Source organism: Saccostrea cucullata, unplaced genomic scaffold, assembly GCF_032062105.1.
Source record: "Saccostrea cucullata isolate Sc308-1 unplaced genomic scaffold, CSIRO_AGI_Scuc_v1 ctg213, whole genome shotgun sequence".
Classification (NCBI taxonomy): domain Eukaryota; kingdom Metazoa; phylum Mollusca; class Bivalvia; order Ostreida; family Ostreidae; genus Saccostrea; species Saccostrea cuccullata.
Window position 1 is genome coordinate 99,753 of NW_026930424.1, and position 27,271 is coordinate 127,023.

Sequence of the window (27,271 nt, forward strand, 5' to 3'; positions counted from 1 at the left end):
GTCAAATTTATCACTATAGTAAATCAAAGTTTTCAAAGTGTCAAAGTTATCACTATAGTTAACTATAGTAAACTGTAGTTAATTATAGTTAACTATAGTTAACTATTGTATTTTTTTGTTAGGGAATCATCTGCATATAAATAAACAATGACATACAGGTGGCTATTGGAAACAACGGCTTACATGTCTCGTATTTGCTTGGAATTAATCAAACGAGTTAACCATTATATTTATCTATGAAAAATTCTAAATGTTTAAGGAGATAATTTTCCTTAAAACATTTGTAAAAAGAGAACTACACTGATTTTTTTTTTCAAATATACATATTTTTTATACTATTTTGTATTGCGATATACTTACTTGCGATATTACTTTGTTTATTTTAAACAAAAAAGGGCCGGGCAAAAACTACTAAATACCAGTGAATTTTTCTTAGTTTTAATTCATACTTTGTTTTGAAGAAAAAATCTTGTTCTTTTAGTCTTAGAGTTGAAAAGACAAATATATAAACTACAAAAAAGACATTGAAGATGGAAAATTGATCATTTATTGTTAAAAATCAATGCAAATTTAATTAATTGGAACAAAAAGTAGGGTATTCTCACTGGCATACAATTAAGGACTTGATTGATTGATTGATTGATTGTATACTGTTTAACGTCCCTCTCCAGAATATTTCACTGATATGGAGACTTGAAAGTAGGCCAATGTTAAAGTTTTTTTCAATAAGTACAAGTCAAAAAGTCAAGGTAATCGGTGGTACTTTAAGAAAATACACATGTGAAATGTTAAAGTCATACCTTCACTAAATCAAAAGTTATGGGCAAGGTTAAAGTTTTGCGGACAAACAGACAAACAGAGAGACAGACAGACAGACAAATGAACGGACACGACAAAAACTATATTCCCCCGAAACTTCGTATAAGGGGGCAAAAATCTTTTCTAACCTTTGCAATTTATAACTTTAATTTATTGAACAGTCGGGATGTTGACATGACCACTACCAATTTTAAGTTCTTTTTAGCATTTGAGTTGATTGCTACATGTACCTCCACAAAGAAACGTATTAGATTTTTTTCTACAATTCATACCATTTATAAGCTTTTCGACCATATTGCTTTGCCTTTCGGAATGTACAAAAATGCTCTCAAATTCATTACACATTTATTCAACTTAGCAGAAGTACTATTACTATTATTTCCTATGTAGCTCGTAAATTTCCGTGCACCCGACTGAAGCCGGGGGTAGATAAAAACTGCACACTGCATGGTTCCTCTCTATGATAAAAACCAAATACTATGACGTCACGAGCTATTGTGTTACTTAGTTAATTTATCGATAGATTGAAAAACAGTAAATAAGACTGCTGGTGACAAAGAATTTTATTGGTACAGAGGAAATAAATTCGTTGTCCGGGTCCAAGCAAGGATGTACGGGGATTTATCTCGGGTTTCATTCCATACACCCTGAGGCCGAATTGCCCCGGGTTGTATTCCATGCAACCTTCTGGCTTCGGCCTCAGGGTGTATGGAATAAAACCCGTGATAAATCCCCGTATACTCTTGATTGAACCTAGTTTACTAATAACATATTCAAATTTCCAACACAACAATCACTGAATGGTCTATAGAAATCGGAGATACATTACATACAATGGCCATATTGTTCGCAAATCACACAGAAGGACTAAGATCACAACCGAATGCAAACACATAAAGCCAAGACTGAGGCCCTGTGTTGAGCACATCGACCCATGTGAATTCACAATACTTTACAACTAACAAATGGGAATGACCTTGGACATATCTGTTGACCCTGTTTTCAAAAAATTCTCCCTGGTCGATAGTACTTACTGACACTGAGTAATTCAGATTGTAAGCCTTTCCTCCTTTTAAAAGAGGTAAAAGACACAAAATAACAATGTATTGTGGCGCAGGAAAGTGCAGTTTATTTCTTTAACCAGGTTTTCCCTGTCAAGTCATTTGAAACTAAGTGAACAACAGCTAAAAATTCGGGGTTATGTAAGGTTATCTAGGTTGTTCAGTAGCATTTTGTTCAGACTACACAAGTGATTGGGGTGACAAGGGTATGGTTTTCTCAAAATAGTGTTTATCTTGAAATTTACAACGTAATAATTGAAAATGAGATGTAAGAGCTGGTATAAATCGATAAGCTGATTTGATATCTGATTTATCTAACAATGTCCCTTATACCAGGAGAATTATCCTGGCTGCCGCATCGTCTCACTCTGGACTTAACTAATCTCTGAATAGCTATTATTTCCATTATTTTTTGTGAACAATTTTGGGGTGCTGGTGTGCTTTTTTAAATTGTGGCTTAATTTGGTCTTTTAGTGCCATTGTATAGTATTTCAAAACCATTGTGGGATTTTTAGTCTTAAAGTTGATCGCATGGTGGCGTTCAAACAGATTGTACTCAGGTGTAATCTAATTTCAAACAAATATACTTACTTGTCCGCCTTAACTTAAGAGCGATTATTTGTATATTTCATAAAATTATCTGTATTAATCTATCTTTTTCATCAAAAAAATTCTTTTAAAATTTTTACATGGTGATGAGCTTATAACATTGCAAAAGTAAGGAGTGTCTTTCGTAGAAATAATTTTTGATCTTTCTTAGTTTGCATATAACTTATGATGTTACATGCACATACCGTTATATTATGCAAGCAAGCACACACAATTCAAATAGATACTTAAAAGATGTAAGCATCACAGGTATAGCTCTAATTATTATAATAACTAAGGATTTTAAGGTTACATTACAGTGTGAAATATCAGACTAATTGACTCATAAACAAAAATAGACATTTCCTCCATTAATAGTACTATTTTACATGTAAAACAAATATAGTCTCAACCTCTGCTTTCCTGATTCTGTGTGTTTACAATAATTCTTATATTATATGTATATACATTAATTATTCTTCCTTTTTTCACAGTGCTGTTTGCCCATGCACATCTGTTTGGATATATGACGGAGAAGACGTCTCTAACCGTTGTTTCAGCAGAGGTTAATTCATAATCAGTGCACAAAACATGGTGCGAATAATAAAAAAAATAATAACACTCAGCCTTACACTGTATCACTCAATAACTTTTATCATCTAAATCAGAGTTAACAATTATGACTGCATTAATCAGCGTCCAGGAAATTCAAAAATCCTTACATGTATCATCTAATTGCAATTATAAAAAAAAACATTCAGGGATTAACAAAGTTGCAACCAATTAAATTTTAGGATATGCACATGACAATCCTTTTTTAATCTCCTTCCATTGCGAGTTATTTTCTGTGTCAAATTATTTCGACAGATGTGTTTCATGTTTCATTTTTTGTTACTTTTGCATTAGTGATGCAGCACAATAAATTAAGATTGGTGTTTGATCAAACAAAAGCCATAAAGAACTTTATTCGGTAATAACCAATATTTGCCCCCCCCCCCCCCCAAATCAAACTTTGATGGAGATACATTTAATCAAGTTCTTAAACAGGGGAGTATATGCTGACTTCAAAGCACTGAATATTTTCATATGTAATGACGCCATATGTACGTAATGACGTCACAAACATGACGTAAATTTTATTTTTTTTATGAATTTTACAGAAAAATGTACATATTTTGTCGATATTTTGAGTAAAAGTCACCGAGCGCATGTGTGTTCAGGATCAATATTTTGATATAATGTGTAGAATGATAATATCAATGAAATATGTCAATATTGTTCCTGAACAAACTTGCGCTCTAAAAATGTTAAAGCTTAAATTGTTGAAATTTTGTCCATTTTGTCCTCTTTCTGAAAAAAGGATATAAAATCGGACTAGTTTATGACGTCATAAAAACCAAAATTGTGAATACACTGCTTTGACACTATAATATTTTCTGTTAACTTATATTTCTCATACAATTTATTGAATTCAGCACATTTCAGGAAGTTTTCAAAATTTGACTTTTGTGGGGGCAAAAATATGCAATATACCGCATATAGTTCTTTCATATACTTAAGAAATAAACAACAAGTCCGAAGGGCTTCTCAGTAGATTTGATCATGTACCAATCAAAAGTTCATTTCCCAGTGATCTTTTTACATTGCTGTTTATTATTTATATTTACATTTGAGACAAAGAGATTTGAAGTAAAACTGCATTTATTACATGAAGGGCCGCCGTATTGCTATTGTGGTGCACAATAACCTAGAAGTTGTTTCGTCGTGGAAATTCGAATGTTTGAATGTTCACATTCATGTGTAGCACTCTGGTTCAGAAAATATATGTATATATTGAAAGAACGATGATCGCTGCTAAGAATTATCTAAGAATTTCATTAGTTCTTAAAATATTTGAAGTCAAAAGTGGTGGTATCGTCTGCTTTAGTTTAAATAACTCTAAAGGACTTTCTTGTTGAAAAGGTAAGTGTGGTTTTAGGCTAATTATAGTATTCAAACCTAATTAACATGGAAAGAAGATAAATTGGTCATCTCGTGATTAAAAAATACCCATATTGTTTATCATTTTATCTTTTTCATCGTTATTAACTTGAAAATATTCCAAAACAAGTTGCACCGTGACGGAAATATGTAGACAAAATATCACCTCGCTCTGTGATTTGGTCGCGCTATGACCTCTGACTCCCAAATAAAATTTTCTCTTCAAAAGGTTCATCTAAGAAAGATATTGGAAAATGTAAACGTTAGGTACTGACGTAATTAATGTGTACGATTGTCGATAGCTGCGGTCAGTTTACACTTATGCTATGTGTGTAAAACATGTTAAAATGTGTAGAGAATTGTCAATGATAACTCGCTGACATGTTATTCCCTAACCTAAAAAAAGATACAAATTGTAAAGTGTCAAAACTCCATGAACACTCTTTACCACCGTTATGCCTGAAAAGTATCTATCAAGATTCATGAACACTCTACATCTTTATGTGATTTTAAGTGTCAAAAACCAAATTATTCTTTGTATTGCACACGCAAAATGCCTCTCTGAGTTCAGTCTCTGTACATACATGTACTACGGAGTTAGTGTTATATAACTTGAAACAGGTAAATAGGGCTGGGTATTTTCCAATATGAAGTGACAAAGATTTTGATAATTTTTTTGTATATACCTCTCCAAAGCATTGTTTAGGAAACAATGCTTCGGATGCTGGATCTGACCTACATTTTCCAGATGAGTGACCAGGTTCAAGTTTTTGGAGCAGGTCCATTCCCGAGGATTTATAAGCCCTACCCGGACAAAACTTGCATGCATGATGCACCTAGGGATGGACACTACCAGACTTGCTTCAGGTGCTGGATCTGACCTACGTTTTCCAGATGAATGACCAGGTTCATGTTTTTGGAGCAAGTCCATTTCCAAGGAACTATAAGCCCTACCCGGACAAAACTTGCAAGTATGATTAATCTGGGGATGGACACACCAGACTTGCTTCGGATGCTGGATCTGACCTACATTTTCTAGATGAGTGACAAGGTTAAAGTTTTTGGAGCAGGTCCATTCCAAAGGAACTAGAAGCCCTATATGAACTAAACTTGCATGTCTGATGCATCTAGGGATGGACACACAAGACTTGCTTAAGATGCTGGATCTGACCTACATTTTCCAGATGAGTGACCAGGTTAAAGTTTTTGAGCAGGTCCATTCCCAAGGAACTAGAAGCCCTACCTGAACTAAACTTGCATGTATGATGCATCTAGGGATGAACACACAAGACTTGCTTCAGATGCTGGATCTGACCTACATTTTTCAGATGAGTGACCAGGTTAAAGTTTTTGAGCAGGTCCACTACCAAGGAATTATAAGCCTTACCTGAACAAAACTTGCATGCGTGATGCACCTAGGGATGGACACTACCAGCCTTGCTTCGGATGCTGGATCTGACCTACATTTTTCAGATGAGTGACCGGGTTAAAGTGTTTGGAGTAGGTCTATTTTCAAGGAACTATACGCCCTACCCGGACCAAACTTGCATGGATAATGCATCTAGGGATGGACACTACCAGACCTGCTTTGAATTCTGGATCTGACCTACATTTCATTTCCAAGTAACTATAAGTCCTACCTAAACCAAACTTGCATGGATGAGGCCTCTAGTGATGGACAATACCAGACTTGCTTCGGATGTTAGATCTGACCTATATTTTCCCAATCAAGAGACCAGGTTAAAGTTTAAGGAACAGATCAATCCCAATGATCTTGAAGTCCTAGATTTCTGTAGTTTTAACAAAACTATGTATATTTTTTTTACATTATACATGTTTTTCACACTAGAGGCTTAGAAATGTGTAGAAATGCCATGTAAGGGGTTAACAGATATTGCAAAAATATTGTTGTTGGGATAAATACCAACTATTAAGAAAAAAATATGATGTGAGATTTGCATTACTTTCATTGATAACATTCGTCGAGGTGAACTTCGTTATCTTTGATTACCAATGTTTTAACTTGGTTATTACCTTACAATATTGGAATGTATAGATGATTCAATGCTGCATGCTGGTTTGCTAAAATTGCATATATGCATGACCCCCATATCGCGTGACAAGTTTTAAAAAAATCATCATACTTAATAGGTACATTTGATCCACGTTCCATTTGTCCGATATGAGTAAAATTCATTTAATTGATTAAAACGAAGAGTTAGGTTCACTTTATGCATAAAATGGCCCTATATTTATATTAATTAATTAACTATCACACTCTTTCCCAATTCATGTATCAAAATAAAGTCGACACTTGGTGCTAGCATTTCCTTTAATAAAATTTCTTTTTGCGAATCTAGATATTGGAAAATAAGCTTTGAGAAATTGCGATGTTCTTGAAATTTCGGATAACATGCGTATTTGACTACCTTCAGCAAAGACTTTAAATATGAGCACACCCCACGATCCAAAAAAAAAAAACATTTTTATTGATCTTCAGAAACATATCTGTCATTATGTGTTTGCATATTTTGGATAAGAGGTTGTGCTTTATATGAAATATTGCAAAAAATACTTCAACTTTAGGCCGATTCAAAATTTTCATTTATGACGTCATTATGCATTGACTAGGGTAAAAAAATGTCTTTATTAATAGATACCTGGTCACCTACACTCCAAGTAATAAATACTGCATTTGCAACCTAAACTGAGCGGTTTTCATTTTTCAGAAATTTTCAGGGCCAAATTAGTCCCAAAGTTGTTCCTGCTTTTGGGGAATATGCTAGGCAGTTCTTTATTTTATTGAAGTTATGTATATAATAGTTTTTTTCAGTAAAACTTTTATACTTTTTTGAAAAATAAAACTAAGGTTATAATTGATCGATTTTTTTTTCTTTTCTACGTCTCATTCGGTTTTTTTTTTTTTTTTTTTTTTTTTGTTCATACACATGTAGAATGGTCACCACATACAGGTAAAGTTTTCAAATTGATTTCAAGCCATTGAGAGTGAGAGTTATTTATTGTTCTCTCTTAATGAACCCGCTGAAATTAAGACAAAGGTTATCTTTAATGATATCATTTATAGCTTTCTGCTATGATAAGCAGATAATACGAGGACGGAGAAATTATATCTACTTCATGAAATATACAAGTTTGTAAATGATATATTATTCCGCTTCAAGTAATACGGAGATGCTGCAAAGTACAATTATGTCGCAAGGAAGGCCTATAAAGATACATTTCAGAAAGGCACCTACTGAAAAATGAAGTGAACTGTATTGACTGTATTTCTTAATAATTTTGTGTGCATACATAACTTAATCACAAACTTTATGGATAGCTCAAATTTTATATTGAAGAGTGAACTTCTGACCACCCAACGGGTAATTGATGGTCAGCTGTATTGTATCATCACTTTACACAAATATGACTACACTTGGCGAAGAAACAATTACTAAATAAATTAACCTCTCAAGTTTGACATAGAACGAAGACCAGGGTTGAACTCAAACATCGTAAGTGAAATTTTGAAATAAATAATCTATAGCCCACCGCCCCCCCCCCCCCACACCCCCCCCCCCAAAAAAAATAATAATAACGGAAAAGAAAGACAAGAATCCAATCAAACGACAAAACAAGTAAAGGCAGAAATATTAGCAAACAAACATTTTTTTTTTCAAATGCAGTCATAAAGATTTTTTTGCATTAGGAATTGAACTAGTGTTAATTTTTCATTAATACGCAATTGACTCAAACTCAAAAATTAATGCATTTGTGCTTCTCTTTCGTTATATTTTTCGTGGTAGGGGAGTATTGGGATGTAAAACCAGATCATGCTTTAATCTGTTAGATCTCACGAACAACATATATATTATCTCTATACTGTGTGTTCACTCTACGTAATGTCACAATGGGTGTGATTGGTCAACAGGAGATGTTTACTCATCCCAGGCACCTGATCCCACCTCTGGAATTTCCGGAGGTCCGTGTTTATGCTCGTCACATATTTGTATTGTTTCTATTTCTTGTGAAATCGATCACTGTTTACTAACCTCGTATTTTCATATCCTGCTGTAGCTGCAGGTAATATCAAAATATGCATGAAATGATGATTTGTAATTCATCACAAAAAAAAGCTATCACGATATGCACCTGTTTCAATCACGTAAGGCGGTTAGCTGACAAGTATATAAAGTATGCTTATCAATACAACATGAAACAGCAATTATGGAACGAATGTTCTTACTTCTCTTGGTGTTGACCATTGTCAATGTAAGTTCACATTGTTTTCATTATATTTTCCCACACTTATTGAATTATGTTTTATTATACAGTGAAACCTGTCTAATCCGACATGCACTGGTAAACAAATTTTGTGTTGGAATAGACAGGGTGTCGGATTGCACAGTGTTAAAAACAATGAAATTACTACAATGGGAAAGAAATTTAACGTCGGAATTCACAGTATGTCGGATTATTCAGGTGTCGGATTAGACAGTTTTCATTGACTTGCAATATAATTTTGTAGGAATGTTTTACTGCATTCTGTTGATTTTTCTGCTTGTCTGATCACAACAAGGATCGTACTGAAGGTGTGAGTGGTCGATGCTTACTCCTCCATGACATCTAATCTAACCTCTGATGTTTTAAGATGTCAATGTATAAAATGTATAGTGTATCAATGGACATTTGATCTTTGATATTGTTTGTTATACCCAGTGGCTAGTTCAGGTCGGTTCATCTTGGTTAAAAAAAACAGAAGAAAAAAATGATTCACATGAAGCATTTTTGTCGATTTCAGATCTTAAATATTTTTATACTTTTTAGAATTCTAACTTTTTTTGTATTCAAAAAAATCTCTTCTTTGTATCAGTTACAAAGCTCGGAGTTTCACCATTGGTTTGAATTAGTGATACATGTACAGTTTTGAAGAAAAAAATTCGATGTTATGTTACTTGCAAAAGAAAAGGAATTTGAGATATAGCATTATATTTCCCCATAATCAAAGCGTATGGTTCTACATTATTCCCTGTACGTACATATAATACTTGTATAATTTTGTTTTTAAGCAAAACATATTTCTTAAAAAGAAGTCTACATACTTTATCACAAGATACAAAAATATAAAATGAGTTAGGATGTTGTTATCTAAAATTGAGTCAACACTTTATTTTAGGTTGTAGTTAACGGACAAAAATATCGTCCTCTACGTAAGTACATGTAATAGTGCATATGCGTTTAATATAAAAATACAAGGTTGTTAATTCTTTTTCTTTGAAAAGATATCATAATGACCCCTGCATAATGATACAGATTATCTCAAATATGATGAATCTGAAGAAAAATTCTTATTCCCCTGTTATTTATTTATTTATTTTTTTTTTTTTTGAATAAAACATTCAATCAAAACACAATTTTTAAGAGACATGAATTCACAAACGAATACACAGTTAATTTATGTACATGTACATCTGTTCAAAATTATCAGTCTTTGTTTCACTTGATACATGTTTTTACATGTATATATTTTTTTATTAATACAGCAAATCCAATCTGCAGTTTACCTCCAAAATCCGGTTTTTGCAAAGCCTATATACCCCGGTATTACTATGACACCAAAACGGGCACCTGTCAGAAGTTTATTTACGGAGGCTGTGGGGGAAACGTTAACAACTTCCGAACTAAAGAACTTTGTAATCGGATTTGTCATAGAAACTGTAAGCAGTAATTCTTTCTTACGTATTTGCTTGGCATTTCAATCAACATTATATTTCATATTTTATATAACAGTGTTGAAGAGGAAATGCAAACAATTTTGGTACTTAGAAAACGTGCAATGATGTTTGTAGTTACAAATATAATCAAAAGTAAGGTCAAAATGGTGTCAAATTTATACTAAATAATAAAAATGGATGTGTTCGCAGTGTCGTAGAAAGAAGAAAAAATGAAATTATCATACAAAATAGAAAACAATACAGATTAAGTTCTCATACTTTTTTCAAATTGATATATGTTCTAGATAAAAACTAAAGCTAGTCTTATCAAAAAGTTAGTTTAAAAGTATTTTATTCATAATATAAAGAAAGAAGCGTACAATGTGAATATGGATTGAACAGCAGGCCTAGGGCCTTTATTAGTTCTCTCAACTTTATCTAAATGTTGTACATGATACAAATGTATAATTTACTGTGCAAGCGTAAATTTTAGTGTGGGCACAAAATTTCGTTGACTTGTCATATAAAATGGTTTCGTGGACATAAAATTTCGTTGTTTCTATGTTAAACCAATGCCAAAAAAAGTCATATAAAATGTGGTGTTGGATATTTCGTTGATAATCGCAAACAACGAAATAAATGAAATTTTTTCCCTCGAGAATATTTTTACTTCACAGTTGTCATAAAAAACCGTATATATGGGATTTTTTTTTTCGTTGATAATTGTTATCAACAAAAAGAACGAAATTTAATCTCCCATAAATATTTGTCGAGTATATATTTTTGCAGAAATTAAAACTTTGGGTCGGTCTCCTTCAATGCTTTTAGATGTTCCCATTGTTGACCTAAGTGGAATGTAATCGTATGCTTCTATTTAACATAGAAACAGTGGTTGCTGAATTAGAACAGTTTTTTTCCGTACAAAGACATATAGATCCTATTATAGCTGGGTACTTTATAATCGTCAATCTAATATATCTGTTTTTAAATTAAAAATATACTAGCACAACTAAGAATTTTGATAAATTGTAATAACTTTATTTATTAGCTTGATTTTTTCACATGTGTTTTCTGTAACCTATTTGAAAGATTTTAATTTTAAATCTTTCCAACCCAATTTACATTCAAAGAGAAACTATGAATGAATATTTACAGTTGTAAATATAAAACCTTACGACAATTTATTGCTAGAAGCAATCAAATACATTTAAGTTAAAATTGATAGACTTCTCTTCCAGAATTTCTGCAAAATATAAATACCAAGATCATTTACATGTATGAACTTTGTTAAATATATATTATGCTTTTAAGGAAGTCATTAAATTTGCATCGTTATAAGCATAATTTATTTTATTATATAGTCTATTTATAGTCCCTATATAATCTACACAAACGCGAACAGTTCATGACACTACATATTCACCGGATTTTAGACCATATTCACCGGAGGGTCAATGCGCGTGCCACGGCATTGTGACGTCACAATCAAAACATCAAAAAACGTTGTAAACAATGGTAGCAACGGCCGCAGTGAGCAACGTATCAGGGCAGAAAAACAATTATTCAAACCCATTTCAGGATTATTTTTTTTACGTTTGGACGCCTTACTCATAGTGAATCTCGGAAAGGAAAACACGGAGGTTACAAACAGTAATCTGGAGATTTTTTTAATTTTCAACAATGGAAAATCGCAAATGAAAATGATGTCGTCATACAACCTTCAATGTCTTGTTTATCCAAATCCCAACTATATAATAAATCAATTATGGACCCATTTGGTGTTGAATATGGTTTGTGTTTCACCAGAAAATATCCATATTGACCTCGGCTTCGCCTCGGTCAATATGAATATTTTTCTGGTGAATAACAAACCATAGTCAATGCCAAAAGAGTCCATAATTGTATAGTATACATTAATTTCACAGAGAAAGAAAATGTCTATTCCTTCTGATTATAACTGAATTTGTATTTCTTTAGGTTTTTTTTTAGATCGATCTGTGTTTGTTATCTTTAATTTTTACCTAATATCACAAAAATGCCAAAATTTGTAAAAGTGGAATGATAATGTTTTAGCTCCACCAATTGTTTTTTTTTTATTTATTCAATTTAAAGTTAATTTGCAGTTTCCTTTCTTTTTTTTCTTTTTTTTTTGTATATTAAAGACTGCTCAAAAATAGGATGTTTTGATGGAGCTTGCACTATCCAAAAATGTCCAGCCTTTCCTCGGGCTACGTGCATGTGAGTATAATCTAAATTAACTAAAAGAGTCATAAACTAAGTGACTATTGAAAACTATTTCATTTTTAAATCATTTAAATGAAGAAGTATGCTTTAAAAACACTTTGGTTACATAACTGTGTACCAAATATAGTGTCAAACCCCCCAAAAAATACGACGCGTGATATTTAAGGGATCCTTATGTGTAAAGAAGGAAGCGACTTTATGTTGTTTAATCATACAGCCAATATTTATTCACATCCCGATAAAAATAAAAATAAACTTTACTATTTCTATTAAAAAGATTTTTAAAAATTTATATCAGTTTTTTTCTTATTAACATTTCTTAATACAAATACAATTGTTTCTTTGACAGAGCTGTGTGTCCTTGTTGGTCAGTTTGGGTATATAACGGAGAAGACGTTACAACCAAGTGTTATCGCAAAGGATAGTAAACTCACTGGAGAAAATGGTGCAAAATTCAAACATGACGATTAAAAACACTGTATAGCTGCTCTCGTCTTGTTAAAATATATAATTTTAAACAAATAAAGAAATGCAATAAATCTTATAAGTACTTTTTGCAAATAATACAAATCTACGTCTTTTTTAAAGATGAGTAGGAAATTGTGTCAATTCTCGGGGATTTTAATATTTACATCTGTTTAAACTTTGATATTTTACCAGAAAAAAAGTTAATGGTAACCTATTTACAAAGCATTATGAAAAACGTCATGAACAACTTTTAATCGTCATCTTACCTTACTTATTCAACAATATACATGTACCTTTATCACTAGCATACAGAGTTTATAACCCTCAGCTGATTCGATAAGCAAAAGCCTGTTATACGTATAACAGTTTCTAAAAGTAAGTTATTGACAAACAAATTGAAAAAAAAATATCAACAGTCTCTCTAAAAGTCATAATTTCGTCAGTTTTATTGTCGATACAATGACCTTATCAGCAAATGCAGTCTAGCAATGGTAGACATTTCATATTTTCTTTGTTTGGTACCCTATATGTTCTAAGAAAAATTAATTCTTGCATTTGACCAACCTCTCTCACTGGTACACTTTTTTTACCGTAGATATTCTTGTTTTATCAACTTGTTTATCAATAACTTGCATACTTATAGAATGTACTCTTGCGTATCAATTCAACTCGGACTCCTTACGCAGGTGATAAAATTATATTGCTAAAGAAGATAGCATTAGAAAAAATTATCAAGTTAATCATGTAGTTTTTATAAGGTAAACATTAATATCCTTTTCAATGAAAAATCCAAATATTAAACAGATGTGTTGAAAAGTATATATATATAAATATATATATATATATATATATATATATATATATATATATATATATATATATATATATATATATATATATATATATATATATATATATATATATATACATGTGGTATCTTTCCATTATATAAACATACAGAGAGAAAATATCTTCAATTTTGTGTGAAGTTTGTCAGAGGTCAGAGGTCAATACATGACCTAATCACACGGCGCAATAATATCTACCGGTACATGAATTATAAAATGACCTGCTCTGCTTGCTTTTCATGTATAAAAATGAATAAAATAAGCAAGTAAAATGATAATATTATTTTATTTTAAATGTAAACAAGTATTTCATACAGTTTTTGGGCTATCGATTCAACCTGACTGTGTACATAGAGAAAACTAGGAGCCAAGCATTTGTTTACATTTTTCTTCACTTTTGTCAGTTGCACAGTCTCTAACGTTCATCCTTATTTTTTGGATAGACCTTTGGTTAAATTTTCATGATACACTTTTTTTTATCTTTAAATTTTACTCACGATAAATGTGTAAATCTGTTTGAAAATATCTTTGCAATCATGCCATGAACAGCTGCCAAACACCTCGGCGTTTTCGTAGTTCAATGTAAAGCTGTCGCCAGTGTCTCCATGTTTATCAGTGTTTTACGATAAGTATGCCTTTAGTTGCTGAAACCGTGGAATGTTTTTGATCAAATTGCAAATTAACTGGCTCGAACAAGTGTCTCAGTCCATGATCCATCCATCCCTTTCCAGCGACCGAAATTCCTCCAACTTTTTATCATCAAACTTCGGACGTGTTTCTTGTGTCTTTTCAGCATCGATTATCATTTTTTACGAATAAAATATTCCCAGACAACAATCTGTTCACTATTTCTGATCACAAGCAGCCTTTCACAAAATATTCCCTTCGAAATAGATTCCTTAGCCTAATGAATTCGAAGCGTAACCGCCATGCAAGCCGATTCACACCTTGCGTCATTTTTCAAAATCTACGACGGACGGTTAGTGCAATAATTTAAATTCGAAAATATTCAATTGTCTGTCTCAAATGTATATATAAGTAATAAATAACAAGTTTATAAACTTCAATGGGAATTGAAGTGGGTCGGTACGTGATCAAATCTTCTGAGAAGGCCTTCGGCCTTCACAGGATTTGATCACGTGACCGACCCACTTCAATGGGAGGCCTTCACAGGATTTGATCACGTGACCGACCCACTTCAATTCCCATTGAAGTTTATAAACTTGTTATTTATTTCTTAATATATATATATATATATATATATATATATATATATATATATATATATATATATATATATATATATATATATATATATACGTTGATAAGTTAAATCCTTGGTACAGTAAAAAATACTTAAATAAATATAAACAGAATGCTGCAGTCCAATTTAAATATAATCTTTACTGTAAGCGCTTTCAGCCATGTTGGCTCTTCAGACAGTTATAAAAAAAATCAAAATGTTGTCAAGAACGTTGCTAATGACGTCGTGATAATTTAAGGCATTATGACGTCATAATGTAGTTTGTAGTAGCGGCTGCATGAACTTTTTCAACGCAGTCAAAGAATGTATAATTAAAGCATAGAAATAAAATAAGTTTTGTGAATTATACATAATGTCATTTGCAATTCAGTTTTGGTTTAAAAAGTTTTATAAAGTAGTCCTCTTTTGTAACACGGGCGATTTCATCCGATGTCCACATTTTGTAGAACGGAAAAATCTTAAAATTCCCATTACCACACTCGGCGAAATGTTCTGAACAAGGGGTGCATCTGACAGTTTCGTCCCGTATATGTTGTTTGTGTACCCTCACTCGTGCGTTAAGTTGATTTGTCTGCCCTATATAATATTCGCCACAGGTTGGGCATGTTGCACAGTAAATCAAATTTGAAGATTTACAATTCATATTGGTATTCGGTTTTAAAACTTTTCCGTTTTTAAGTGTAATTTGTTCGCCCTCCTGAATGAAATCACACGTCCCGCATCGGGGGTCACTACACTTTTTGACGACACTCTGGTTGCTAGAAGAAAATTTTGCTTTGGTTAATATCCTCTTCAGGTTTGGTGCTTGTCTTCTGCTGTTAATAATTGACGACTTGTCCAGAAGATTTTTCATGTTATCAGATTGTTCTCATATTGGAAAAAATCGCTTTGCTGAATTGAGAATATTGTGGTTACGGGGGTTGTGAGATATCACAAATGGCATATTCTCTTCGTCGTTTTCCTCTGGATGGCGAATATTTCGTAATTGGGTTATAGATATGTCTTTAGCCCGGTTGATTCCGTCCTCAATAAGGTTCACTAGGTAATTTTGTCGCATCAGGTGTTGTTTTAGTTCTTGGAGTCTTTTCAAGCGTAAAACGAATCGGTCACGATTGTACCAATACGTCTCGCCATATTGTATGGAATGTTCCATTTAGTATGTGATGGATGGCAGAACCAAAAAAATATAAATATTGATGGGTATCTGTTTCTTTACAGATTAGGTCTGTAGAAATATCCTCTCCGTTTTTTATTATAAGTATATCAAGGAAAGGAAGCGAGTCAAGATTCATGTCACTTGTGAAAGTAATTGAATCGTGTAACTCATTTAAGACCGAATGAAACTTTGTAAGATCCTCTTCGCTCTTTGTCCAAAAGATGAAGCAATCATCTAAGTACCTTTTCCAGTTCTCTTTAATGTACTATGTAAAGTCTAGATCAAATGTTTCCGGCAAAATGTTGTAAAGTTTTTCTTCTAAAAACCTCATTACTAAACAGGCATATGTAGGGGCGACTTTGGTGCCCATGGCAGTACTTTTGATTTGTAGATAATTTTCATCATCAAACAGAAAATTATTATTCTCTAGTACAATTCTAAGTCCTTCTAAAATGAAGTTTGCGGGGAGTGTATCGTTGATTTCTTCTGGATATTTATCCAACCAATATTTGATCGCCTCAATTCCTAACTCATGCGTAATATTAGTGTACAAGCTGGTAACATCAAACCTAACAAGTAACGTTTCTCTTGGTACTGTTTGTGGAATATAGTTGAGGAAATCCATATCATCACGCACATAACTGGTCACTTTGGTACACAGTGGCTTTAAGATTATATCTAGTAGATTGCTTAATCTTTGTCTACTAGATGCGGGTCCTGCAATGATGAGCCTCAGTTTAAGATCATTTGGTCTAGGAAGTTTTATGTATGTAGAATTACATTTCTTGACATTTTCCTGGATTTCTTTACACTTGTGTATTTTGGGAAGACCATAAAAATGGCTAGTTTTAACTTCGAAATCCGTAAGGTATTCAATTTCATTTTTCGTGAGATTACCTTGGTACTTCTTTGTGATTTTATTTTATTTTGAGCATAGTTTGTCGATCTGTATTTTGCTCTAGTTTCTTATAGAACTGATTATCCAGGAGTTGAGTCCATAACTACTATAGCTCCTCCTTTATCGGCACTTTTTATGACAATTGTTTGGTCACTTTTAAGATTTTGCATTGTTTGATATTGATTATGTGGAATATTTGACGTTACCTTTTTATCCGCCATGTTGGAGTGAGCTGCCTTTTTGAGACATGAGATATAATCCTCCAAATGTTTATCTCTATTAAGTGGTGGCCTGAAACCTTTCCTATTTTTAACCAGAGATATATCATCATCGGTTTTATTTTGAAAAAAATCCTTCAAGCGTAATTTGCGGCAGAATTCTTCTGTGTCCTTAACGACATCAATCTTATCAGACTTTGGCGTAGGCCTGAATTTTAAACCATGTTCCAAAAGTTTTATTTCATCACTTTTTAAGTCTCGTTCTGATACATTGATAATTTTGGGTTCTGTAGAAACCATGTTTTCTGTGCTTTCAGGCCAGTTAATTATTTCTTCCGTTTCGTTTGGGACCAACCCTGTCCTAAAAAAGAATTCCTGGAATTCTGCAATGATTTACTCCTTGCGTCTCTCTGAGTTGTCCTCTGTTTAAAGGAAGAGTTCCTTGGAACTTTATATGTTTCTTGTGTTGCGTTTCTCCACGAGTTTTTATGGTTTGCCTTATTGGGTGCATTTCTCCCTCTAGCAAAGAATCTCCTTTGATCAATTCTACGTTGATCATGTTCTCTGTTTTGACCATGCCTTTGGTATTGTTTTGACGACTTTGTTGAATTATTTTGGGGTCCATGGTGTAGTATTCCTCTTCTCAGTGCATCCGCATATGATAGACGTTTTGGACTACTTTCTCTGTTCCTGTTGGTGGATCGATGTTCAGTACGTCGGTTGTTGTTCCCCTGATTATTTTGTTGTTTATTTTTTATTGCCGGTGCTCTTTTCATCCTTTTAGGCTTTATTGGTTCTTTCCCATAGTTGATCTCATATTGTTTCAACCATGCAGATTTTGATTCCAATATCTTCTTGGATTTTTCCTCCTCCCGAGTAACATCGTTATTCCATAACTCCATCAGATTTTTACAAACGTTGCCATTACTTCTTTTGTTTAATTTCTCCAGCATAATGGCGTCAGTATTTTCATACTTGTTTTTGTATTTCGGAACTCTGAGGCGAAGAAGTGTAATTTCGGCTTCAAATCTTTGAAGTGCCAGGTTGGTCCGGATTTTGCTTTCTTCACTTGGTTCTGTTGTTATTTCCTTAACTCGGAATTTTCTAGGAAAAATAACATTTTCACAGTTTTTCCATTCCTCATAGGTGTCGGCTAAATTTTCGCTTTTTATGGCATTCCAATAGGCTTGCTTTCTCTGGTTTAGAAGTTTGAACCATAATCCTTTCATTTGGTTTCTCTTTTTGTAAGCTTCTTTTTCAATATTAAGATCGCTCCACTCTTGAAATATTTCCTGCACATTTGTATTAGGATTTCTCCTGAATGTATTTCTCTATTTTCATTGTTCTTTAATTGTTCTCTATTTGACAGCAAAAGGTCCAATTTTTCTCTGTATTCAAGAGTTTGCTGCTCCATAGTCAGTAATGAAGTAGTAAAGTTATCGTACTTACTGCAAAGAATTGATAATTTTCCGGAGATTTCTTCTAAAATCCTTTCTATTCCGGTATTTTCCGCTACTGATTTGGCTCTTGTCTTCGACATTCTGATCTTGTACCAGTCAAAGAATACGTTAATAAGTTAAATCCTTGGTACAGTAAAAAATACTTAAATAAATAAAAACAGAATGCTGCAGTCCAAATTAAATATAATCTTTACTGTTAGCGCTTTCAGCCATGTTGGCTCTTCAGACAGTTATAAAAAAATTCAAAATGTTGTCAAGAACGTTTCTAATGACGTCGTGATAATTTAAGGCATTATGACGTCATAATGTAGTTTGCAGTTGCGGCTGCATGAACTTTTTCAACGCATTCGAAGAATGTATAATCAAAGCATAAAAATAAAATAAGTTTTCTGAATTATACATAATGTCATTTGCAATTCAGTTTTGGTTTAAAAAGTTTTATAAAGTAGTCCTCTTTGGTAACACGGGCGATTTCATCCGATGTCCACATTTTGTAGAACGGAAAAATCTTAAATTTCCCTCTACCACACTCGGCAAAATGTTCTGAACAAGGGGTGCATCTGACAGTTTCGTCCCGTATATGTTGTTTGTGTACCCTCACTCGTGCGTTAAGTTGATTTGTCTGCCCTATATAATATTCGCCACAGGTTGGACATGTTGCACAGTAAATCAAATTTGAAGATTTACAATTCATATTGGTATTCGGTTTTAAAACTTTTCCGTTTTTAAGTGTAATTTGTTCGCCCTCCTGAATGAAATCACACGTCCCGCATCGGGGGTCACTACACTTTTTGACGACACTCTGGTTGCTAGAGGAAAATTTTGCTTTGGTTAATATCCTCTTCAGGTTTGGTGCTTGTCTTCTGCTGTTAATAATTGACGACTTGTCCAGAAGATTTTTCATGTTATCAGATTGTTCTCATATTCGAAAAAAATCGCTTTGCTGAATTGAGAATATTGTGGTTACGGGGGTTGTGAGATATCACAAATGGCATATTCTCTTCGTCGTTTTCCTCTGGATGGCGAATATTTCGTAATTGGGTTATAGGTATGTCTTTAGCCCGGTTGATTCCGTCCTCAATAAGGTTCACTGGGTAATTTTGTCGCGTCAGGTGTTGTTTTAGTTCTTGGAGTCTTTTCAAGCGTAAAGAAGAATCGGTCACGATTGTACAAATACTGATATATATATATATATATATATATATATATATATATATATATATATATATATATATATATATATATATATATATATATATATTTATACAGCAAAAGATCTTATTTTCATGTAGATTTTTTTTAAATATTCTGCTCGATTTGGAAAAGAAACATGCAGGCTGCAAATGACAGGGCGTAACTGGCACCAATGGGAACTCAGACAGCTTGTTGGAGGACTTAACCCATTTTATTGATAAACGAGTTGATAAAAAGAAGAAAAAAAACATCTCCTTCTCTCGCTTTAATATCTTATTTACGTTGAAAGAGAAAATCCTTTCTAATATTTTGATAATACAAACCATCATTTAGCAAGCAAATGCAAACATTTGCCAAATAGACTATTTGATTTGATTTTAGATTGACTCACCAAATGATTTTGTTTGATTTTATATTATAAAAGCCTATGTGTTTAAACGAGAAGTTTTAATCAGTAGGTCATTAAAAAACCGCCTAAGGATATTCCAGAAATTTCATTCGAAAAGCCATAAAGAAGAAAAGAAAAACAGTAGACAATGAGCTCTGTTTTTACATCTTAGCAACACAATGTCATCTTTCCTTTAGTTTGATTACATATTGTCTATGGATTCGACTTTCTTTTGTTTTCCTGACCATAATAAGGAACATCAGATGCCCATTCCTCCATGTTGTTTTGTCCTACTTCTGATGTTTTAGAGGTCTATGTTTGCTATGCACCCTTTCTATGCATCTTTGAGCTTGACCAATGTTCGTGTTCATAATTTCAAGTAATTTAAACCAAAATCAGATAATGGATAACATCAATGTATAAAAACGCTGTTTTATAATGAAAGTAAGCCACGTGACTGTATGCTGGGAGCGAACAAATATTTCAAAATGCGTTTTTATTCATTTTGAATCACAATTTGCTAGAATTCAAAAAAAAAGAATGTGATAGAGTTTGTGTCATCTGAAACATATTTTAAACAGGCTTTTGTGTTCTAATCGATTCATATGTGTTTGAATGATTCATAGATCTTCAATTGGCTAAAATTCAACATTCTAGAAATTATAAAAAATTGTTTTCAATTGAAATTGATGATTAGACAATTACAGTAAAACTTGTTTAGTACGAACACGGATATTGCGAATTCACGGATATAGCAAAATCATTTTGGATCCCCTGCTATATAAATTTGTTGAATAATTTATACGGTTATAGCGAATTACGGATATAACGAAGTAATTTCCAAGGTCCCAGCGACTTTGTTATAACTGAATTTTACTGTATATTATTTTAAAGTGAAAGCAAAGATTGCGCTAGTTAAGGGCCGCATTATAATTCTGCCACAAAAGCCTACAAAGAAACTTGAAAAAGATGAACGGATTGTCTATCTTTGAAAAATCTCCCTGAGTAACACGAGTTAACAAAACTTTCATTGAAAAGAAAGCTAAATGTGCCAAGAAACTTTTAAAAAGTAGAATTGAATTTTACTATTTTGGAAAATCTGCTTGAAAATGAGATTTTAATTAGAATGATTGTAAAGACGACAAAATTTTAAATTTCATAAAGTAAATAAAGGTTTTTTGCAGTTATGTACTCTGTTCAAGGATTGGTTTTCTTTTTCGATTATATTTAATGAAGTATCTCATTGCTTCTAGAAAAATGGTTCTTGCTATTATGTATTATCATGTATCTTTTTTTATGCTCTCGTTAATACTAGTATTTCTAAACTCTAAAATATTTGTTAAACTTTTTCGTTGTTTATTGGATCATTACCTTCACAATAAAATTGATTTTAACGCGAGTGTTTGTGATCACAAACAAATCTATCACTTAATGTATCCGGTTTAATTGAATACAATATGCTTTCCCGTTCATAGCATTTCATCTCGATAATTATCATCCTTCCATTTTTATTAGTAGTGCAGGGTTTCAGTTACATTTGTGTGTGTGTGTGTGTTTGTCGCAGGGTGGCTGGCGGCTTCCCAAAATCACTCAATACAGTTTTGTTATATATAGTTTTATTTACAATATGTACAAACACACGCGTTTCTACATGGCCCAATGGCTTCCTGCTGGGTGGCATAAAAGGATAACTGGCCTAAATAAATGGGGCCTATAAAATAAAACAAAGTTAGATACAGACATAATATAATTATACATATAATTGCTCATACTTGTACATTTTGCTGTACATTTACTTAGGTGCATTTTACTGCATTACACATTACATAGTTGCATTTTACTGCACTGTACTTATACTTCACTTCACTTCACTTCATACTACTTTACTTTATAGAACTTATACGTTCACACATAAACTAAGTGTATTACTTGTAGACAACCACTTTAAGACGAATACTAGACTCCATACTTTATACATACAACACTACGTCTACATTATACATATACTCATACACTTATACTTTTACTTATAACACATATACTTTACATGAGCAAATACTACTTTGAATCTAACTTACGAATGAAATTATAGAACAAAGTTCTGTGGCCATTTCAGGAATAAAAACCGTCAATAAATCATACAGCTTACAATAATAAATAAAATACACTTACCCAGAATAGGTGGACCTCTGGTCATGAAATATTAATAAAATATATAACTAAACAGGGGGAAACTTGAGCCGTCTTAGATCTCGACCGCTCTCTTCAGTTGCTACGCCCGATCTGATTTCACGGGATTTAAATCACCAGGTAAAACCTGCTAAACAAGCTTAAAAGTATGGTAAACATATTGGGCAAATAATATTGGTAATACAGAATCAGATAAAAACATATGGAATTCAAATACGGACATCAATTGTGACAGTGTTTTCTTTTCGAATGCTGATTTTTAAATGTAAAAACCTGTTTTTAATAAATAATTCAACCCATTGTATTTATTGTTAATAAATAAGTACTCTGTTTTATTTTAATTATGAAGAGACGTTTCACATTATCTCGATAACAATTTTATGTTTTGAAGAATAATGCTGTTTTTTCTTATGAGCCATCCCTTTCAAACAAGTTTTAAGTTGTTATTTTTTTTTTTATTTTAAGATTCGGGAACATATAATTTTGAATTAACACTCAAGTTTGTTTTTTTTATGAAAGAAAAACCAACAAACCATAGAAAGGGATTATGCATCCAGATGATAATTTTTCTTTGAAGGATAAATTTCACGAACTAATTTTTACTCACAGTATTTGGAGCTCATGGAGGTGGATCATCTTTGGATTCTTTAATGATTGCTACAGAAGAAAAAAATGTACCGATTATAGTCATCGTAGGGGGAAAAAAACCTGTATTTGTAAGTCACATTGTAAAGTCACGTGATTCATGCTGATTGACACGTACTGGTGTATAAAATATGATATTGACTACAACATGAAACAGACATCCAAACAAACAGCAATGGAACGATATTTACTGCTAGGATTGGTATTGGCCGTTGTTTTCGTAAGTAAATAGCGTAAAAATTCCTATAATTCTTTTAGAAATTATAACTTCTGTTTGTTGAGGGGTAAGATATGCATTTTAAAACACAAAAATCTTACTTTCATGCATCAAGAGCAAATCATTATTAAGCATATAGCCCTTCCTTCACAATGAATTTCATTTTGTTTTCGAATAAAAAACTTACTAATTGTCTTTTTAAGCATATTTTTTATCGTTAAGGATATTTCTTTTGAACTGAATCTTTTATGTTCGTAATTTTAAGGTTCTAAGTTTCCTTTTAATATCAATAACGAATCAAATCCCTTATTGGTAGGTGTCTGTTTATCGACCATACCAAGAATGCGTCATTTAGAATATTTTTTTTTTTTAAGAAAAGGAATTAGCACATATTGGTATCAAACTAAAGCAATCTTAAATAAACGTATCCATTAACAAGGAACACACAGAGGGTGTGACCGGTCAGCAGGGGATATTCACTCTTCCATGGCACCTGATCCCACCTCTGCTGTTTTGGAGGTCCTTGTTTGCTCTGCTCCTATTTTGTATTGCTTTTTGGACTTTGATATTGGATATTCTTCGTTATCTCCATATCCTTCACTTAAGTAGTTTCTTTCTTGATTTACGATTGCAATTTAATTTCAGGCTGTGGTCAACGGACAGGAAATTCGACCCAGTCCTCCAAGTAAGCAATAGAGCGCATGCGTGCATTATCAAATAATAAATTGTTGGAGTTTTTTCTTTAAATTGAAATTAACAAATATACACTGTCAGGAAATACAAATAACTCAACTATAACTAATACCTGGAACAGATTCAATACAACTGTGCATTGTTCATAATATTTTCTAACTTGCCATCAAACATTCCATATTTTGAATAAATATTGATTTGCAAGGGTTTTTCATTCTTTTTTATGGACATAGTTACATTTAATCAATAATATATATTTTGTCATAGGTGATGTATATCATTAAACAAATATATCTTCTTTCGTTGATATTATTATGAATACTGTAAACGTATCATATTTGGCTGTGTATTCTTTTTAGCGCCTTTCGCGGAAAGCAGCATCCGCTAAATCAAGTATATCGCTAAATGATTTGTAAAGGTTTATGTAACGCACATGCAAAAAGCGCTAAATCAAATCCACGCCAACTTGTTGAAAATTCAATTTCCGCCAAATACCGTACACACCAAATATAATACATTTACAGTATATTTTGATACATATGATGAATGTTATAAACCTTGAATATGTTATTTACAACAATTTAGCCAGATCAATCTGTAGTTTACCAAAGGAACCCGGTAATTGCAGAGGCTACTGTCCCCGGTATTACTACGACACCAAAACGGGCACCTGCCAGAGGTTTATCTACGGATGTTGTGGGGGAAATCTAAACAATTTCGCAACATTAAAACTCTGTAACAGAATTTGTAGGCTAAGAGGTAAGATGCGGTCCTTTATTGAGTCTTTATTTGAATTTCAATTCACAAGTTAAAGCTTTAAGGTAATCACATTGTTTTCCTCATAAAATTTTTCATTTTAAAACGTGAGATTTTTTTGGTTTAGTAAGTAAATGAAACCGTCCTGAAAATAAACAGAGACAAACATATAACATATTTTAGTATGATTTATAAAAAAAAATATATATTCATCAACCTCGGAAGTCCTGATTTACTTTAGCGAAAACGAGAAATGACATAGTAGATATAAGGTTTATGGAAAATGATAATTTGGGTGAGCTTTCAAATTTAAAGAGAGTGAAATATATCATAAGCGATTTTCACCTTTACATCTGAAGACAAATTTTAATCTAAATATCGAAACAGAGAACATCAAAAAATATAAAGTTAATAATAGAATACTTTTAAATCTTCCCAGAGAAACAAATTGCAATTTTATCAAATATAAAGATTTTATTGAACTCGTTTTTCAGTTTGTCCGTATATAGCCTGTATTAGACGGGCTTGCACTTTTGAAACATGTCCAGCTTTTCCCGAAGCCACCTGCGTGTGAGTAAAATTTAAACTCAAAATAGATTTGCAAGCTTAGTGATAATTTTATTATCTTCTTTTGGTCAAATGAATTGCTATTTCGTATATCTAGACAAAATTAAGGAGGCTGGGGGTCAACAAACTAACCACAAATTAACCACCAGATTTCACTTTTTTTAGATACGGTATCTTAAGCTGTCAAGTATCATTTGGCTAAGAAAAATTCATACATTTTAGTTTTAAAATTTGATCATTTTTTAAATATCTTTATATGAAGCTCTTCTTTTAAAGAAGATCGAAATAGTCTGAAAATGGCTCCCCCCCAGCCTCTTTAAGATGATGCTTGATGTCATTTATATTCTATAATGATTTCAAAAAAGATTATAAGAACTTCTTCAGTAGTGAATTAAATTTTTATGAACATTGTTGATATACTTGTAAATGTGCAGCTTTTTTTGTGTGTGGGGGGGTTAGTTTTTTTTTAAATAAAATCAATTTTCTCCAACAAAAAAAGCAGTTTTTTCTGTTGCAAACAATTATATGCAAGGAGATAAAAGAAATTCATATATTTCTGAACATAACAACTTAAAAAAAACAAACTGACAATTTAATTCTAAAATTATTATTAATTGCAAATAAGGGGAAAAAAAGAAAAACGAATTATTCAAAACTTAGATATGTTAAAAAAATCTTTCAGTATTTCTCGTTAATTACACAAATTTAAGATCCATGATGATCTGATTTTTGGTTATATTTAATTTTGAAAAAATGTATCTTTTATTGACAGAGCTGTGTGTCCATGTGAGTCTGTTTGGATATATAACGGAGAAGACGTCACGGACCAATGTAATAACAAAGGCTAATCAGCCCAGAGGGAGAAATGGAGCGAAATTTGAAATATGCTTGTTTCATTAAAAAAATAAAAACTCTTTGATATTATTACTCATTTGTAATGGAAGCGGAGTTTTAAATATTAATCAACTAACGCAAACAAATGGGATTTAAAACAAGGAACACATACACAATGAATATTTTAAAGTAAATGTTAATTAAAGATTCTGTAATCATGTCTCAGAAGTAAATGTCAGTTGACTTTTTTCTGTAGTAGAATACATATGTTGCAACAATCTCGTTGCAAATTCGCTTTTTTTCTTTTCATATATTTCATTAATCGTGGTTGATATCTCTTTTTTTTTTTTGTTCTATTTTCTTCGATACAAACTACTCTAGATATTTAAATCAAGACAGATGTGGTAATTGACTGAATAAAAGGAATCGTTTCTATAATAAAATATTGCATTTCTGCCTGACCCAGAATATAAACATGTAAAATCATGTCTTCTATATTTTAAGCTCTTTTTTGAGAAAGGGAGAGAGAGAAAGAGAGATTATAAGTATATATATCAAAGCATTACACACATAATCGAGAAAATCAGCACATGTTTAGCCTCAGTAAAAAAAAAACGTCATCTATGTCAAATGTTACAGGATACCTAAAATTAAAACAAATTATCATCAATATAAAAACCGACTTTTCAGCCTCTAGTGAAGTTAGAAACAGGATTCGAGAATTCACACAGTGTGCAACAGGTTGAATATACAAATCCAAAAATCAGATACCAACTAGGATGCTTATTAATCATCAGAAATTTTGTATACTACGAGAGCGTGTTAGCGCTACCTAGACATTTTTTTTTTTAATTTTTTCATTTAAAACCACACTGAAACTGAAAATGTTACAAAGTAGACAATTTTACAGATTAATCTGTAAAGTTTACACATTAATCTGAAAAATTTATCCTGTAAAGTTCATACACAGTACTTTAATCACCTTAATTTTTAAAATTTAGACTTCATTTGTAGAATTGACACTTTAATGGGTAAATTTTATGTTTTAATCTGTTTAAATTTCACACTT

The 27,271-nt window shown here is 32.2% G+C and overlaps 1 protein-coding gene across 1 annotated transcript; it reads left to right on the top strand.

Moving 5' to 3' along the window:
• Positions 1 to 8,618: 8,618 nt before the first annotated feature.
• LOC134228518 (actinia tenebrosa protease inhibitors-like) lies at positions 8,619 to 26,287 on the top strand. Its single transcript, XM_062710175.1, has 10 exons — positions 8,619 to 8,720; positions 9,625 to 9,658; positions 9,992 to 10,165; positions 12,325 to 12,400; positions 12,756 to 12,830; positions 23,235 to 23,355; positions 23,998 to 24,037; positions 24,631 to 24,804; positions 25,296 to 25,371; positions 26,141 to 26,287. Exons 1-10 carry the CDS (start codon positions 8,676 to 8,678, stop codon positions 26,214 to 26,216), a joined length of 891 nt encoding a protein of 296 aa, XP_062566159.1. The 5' UTR covers positions 8,619 to 8,675; the 3' UTR covers positions 26,217 to 26,287.
• Positions 26,288 to 27,271: the final 984 nt, after the last annotated feature.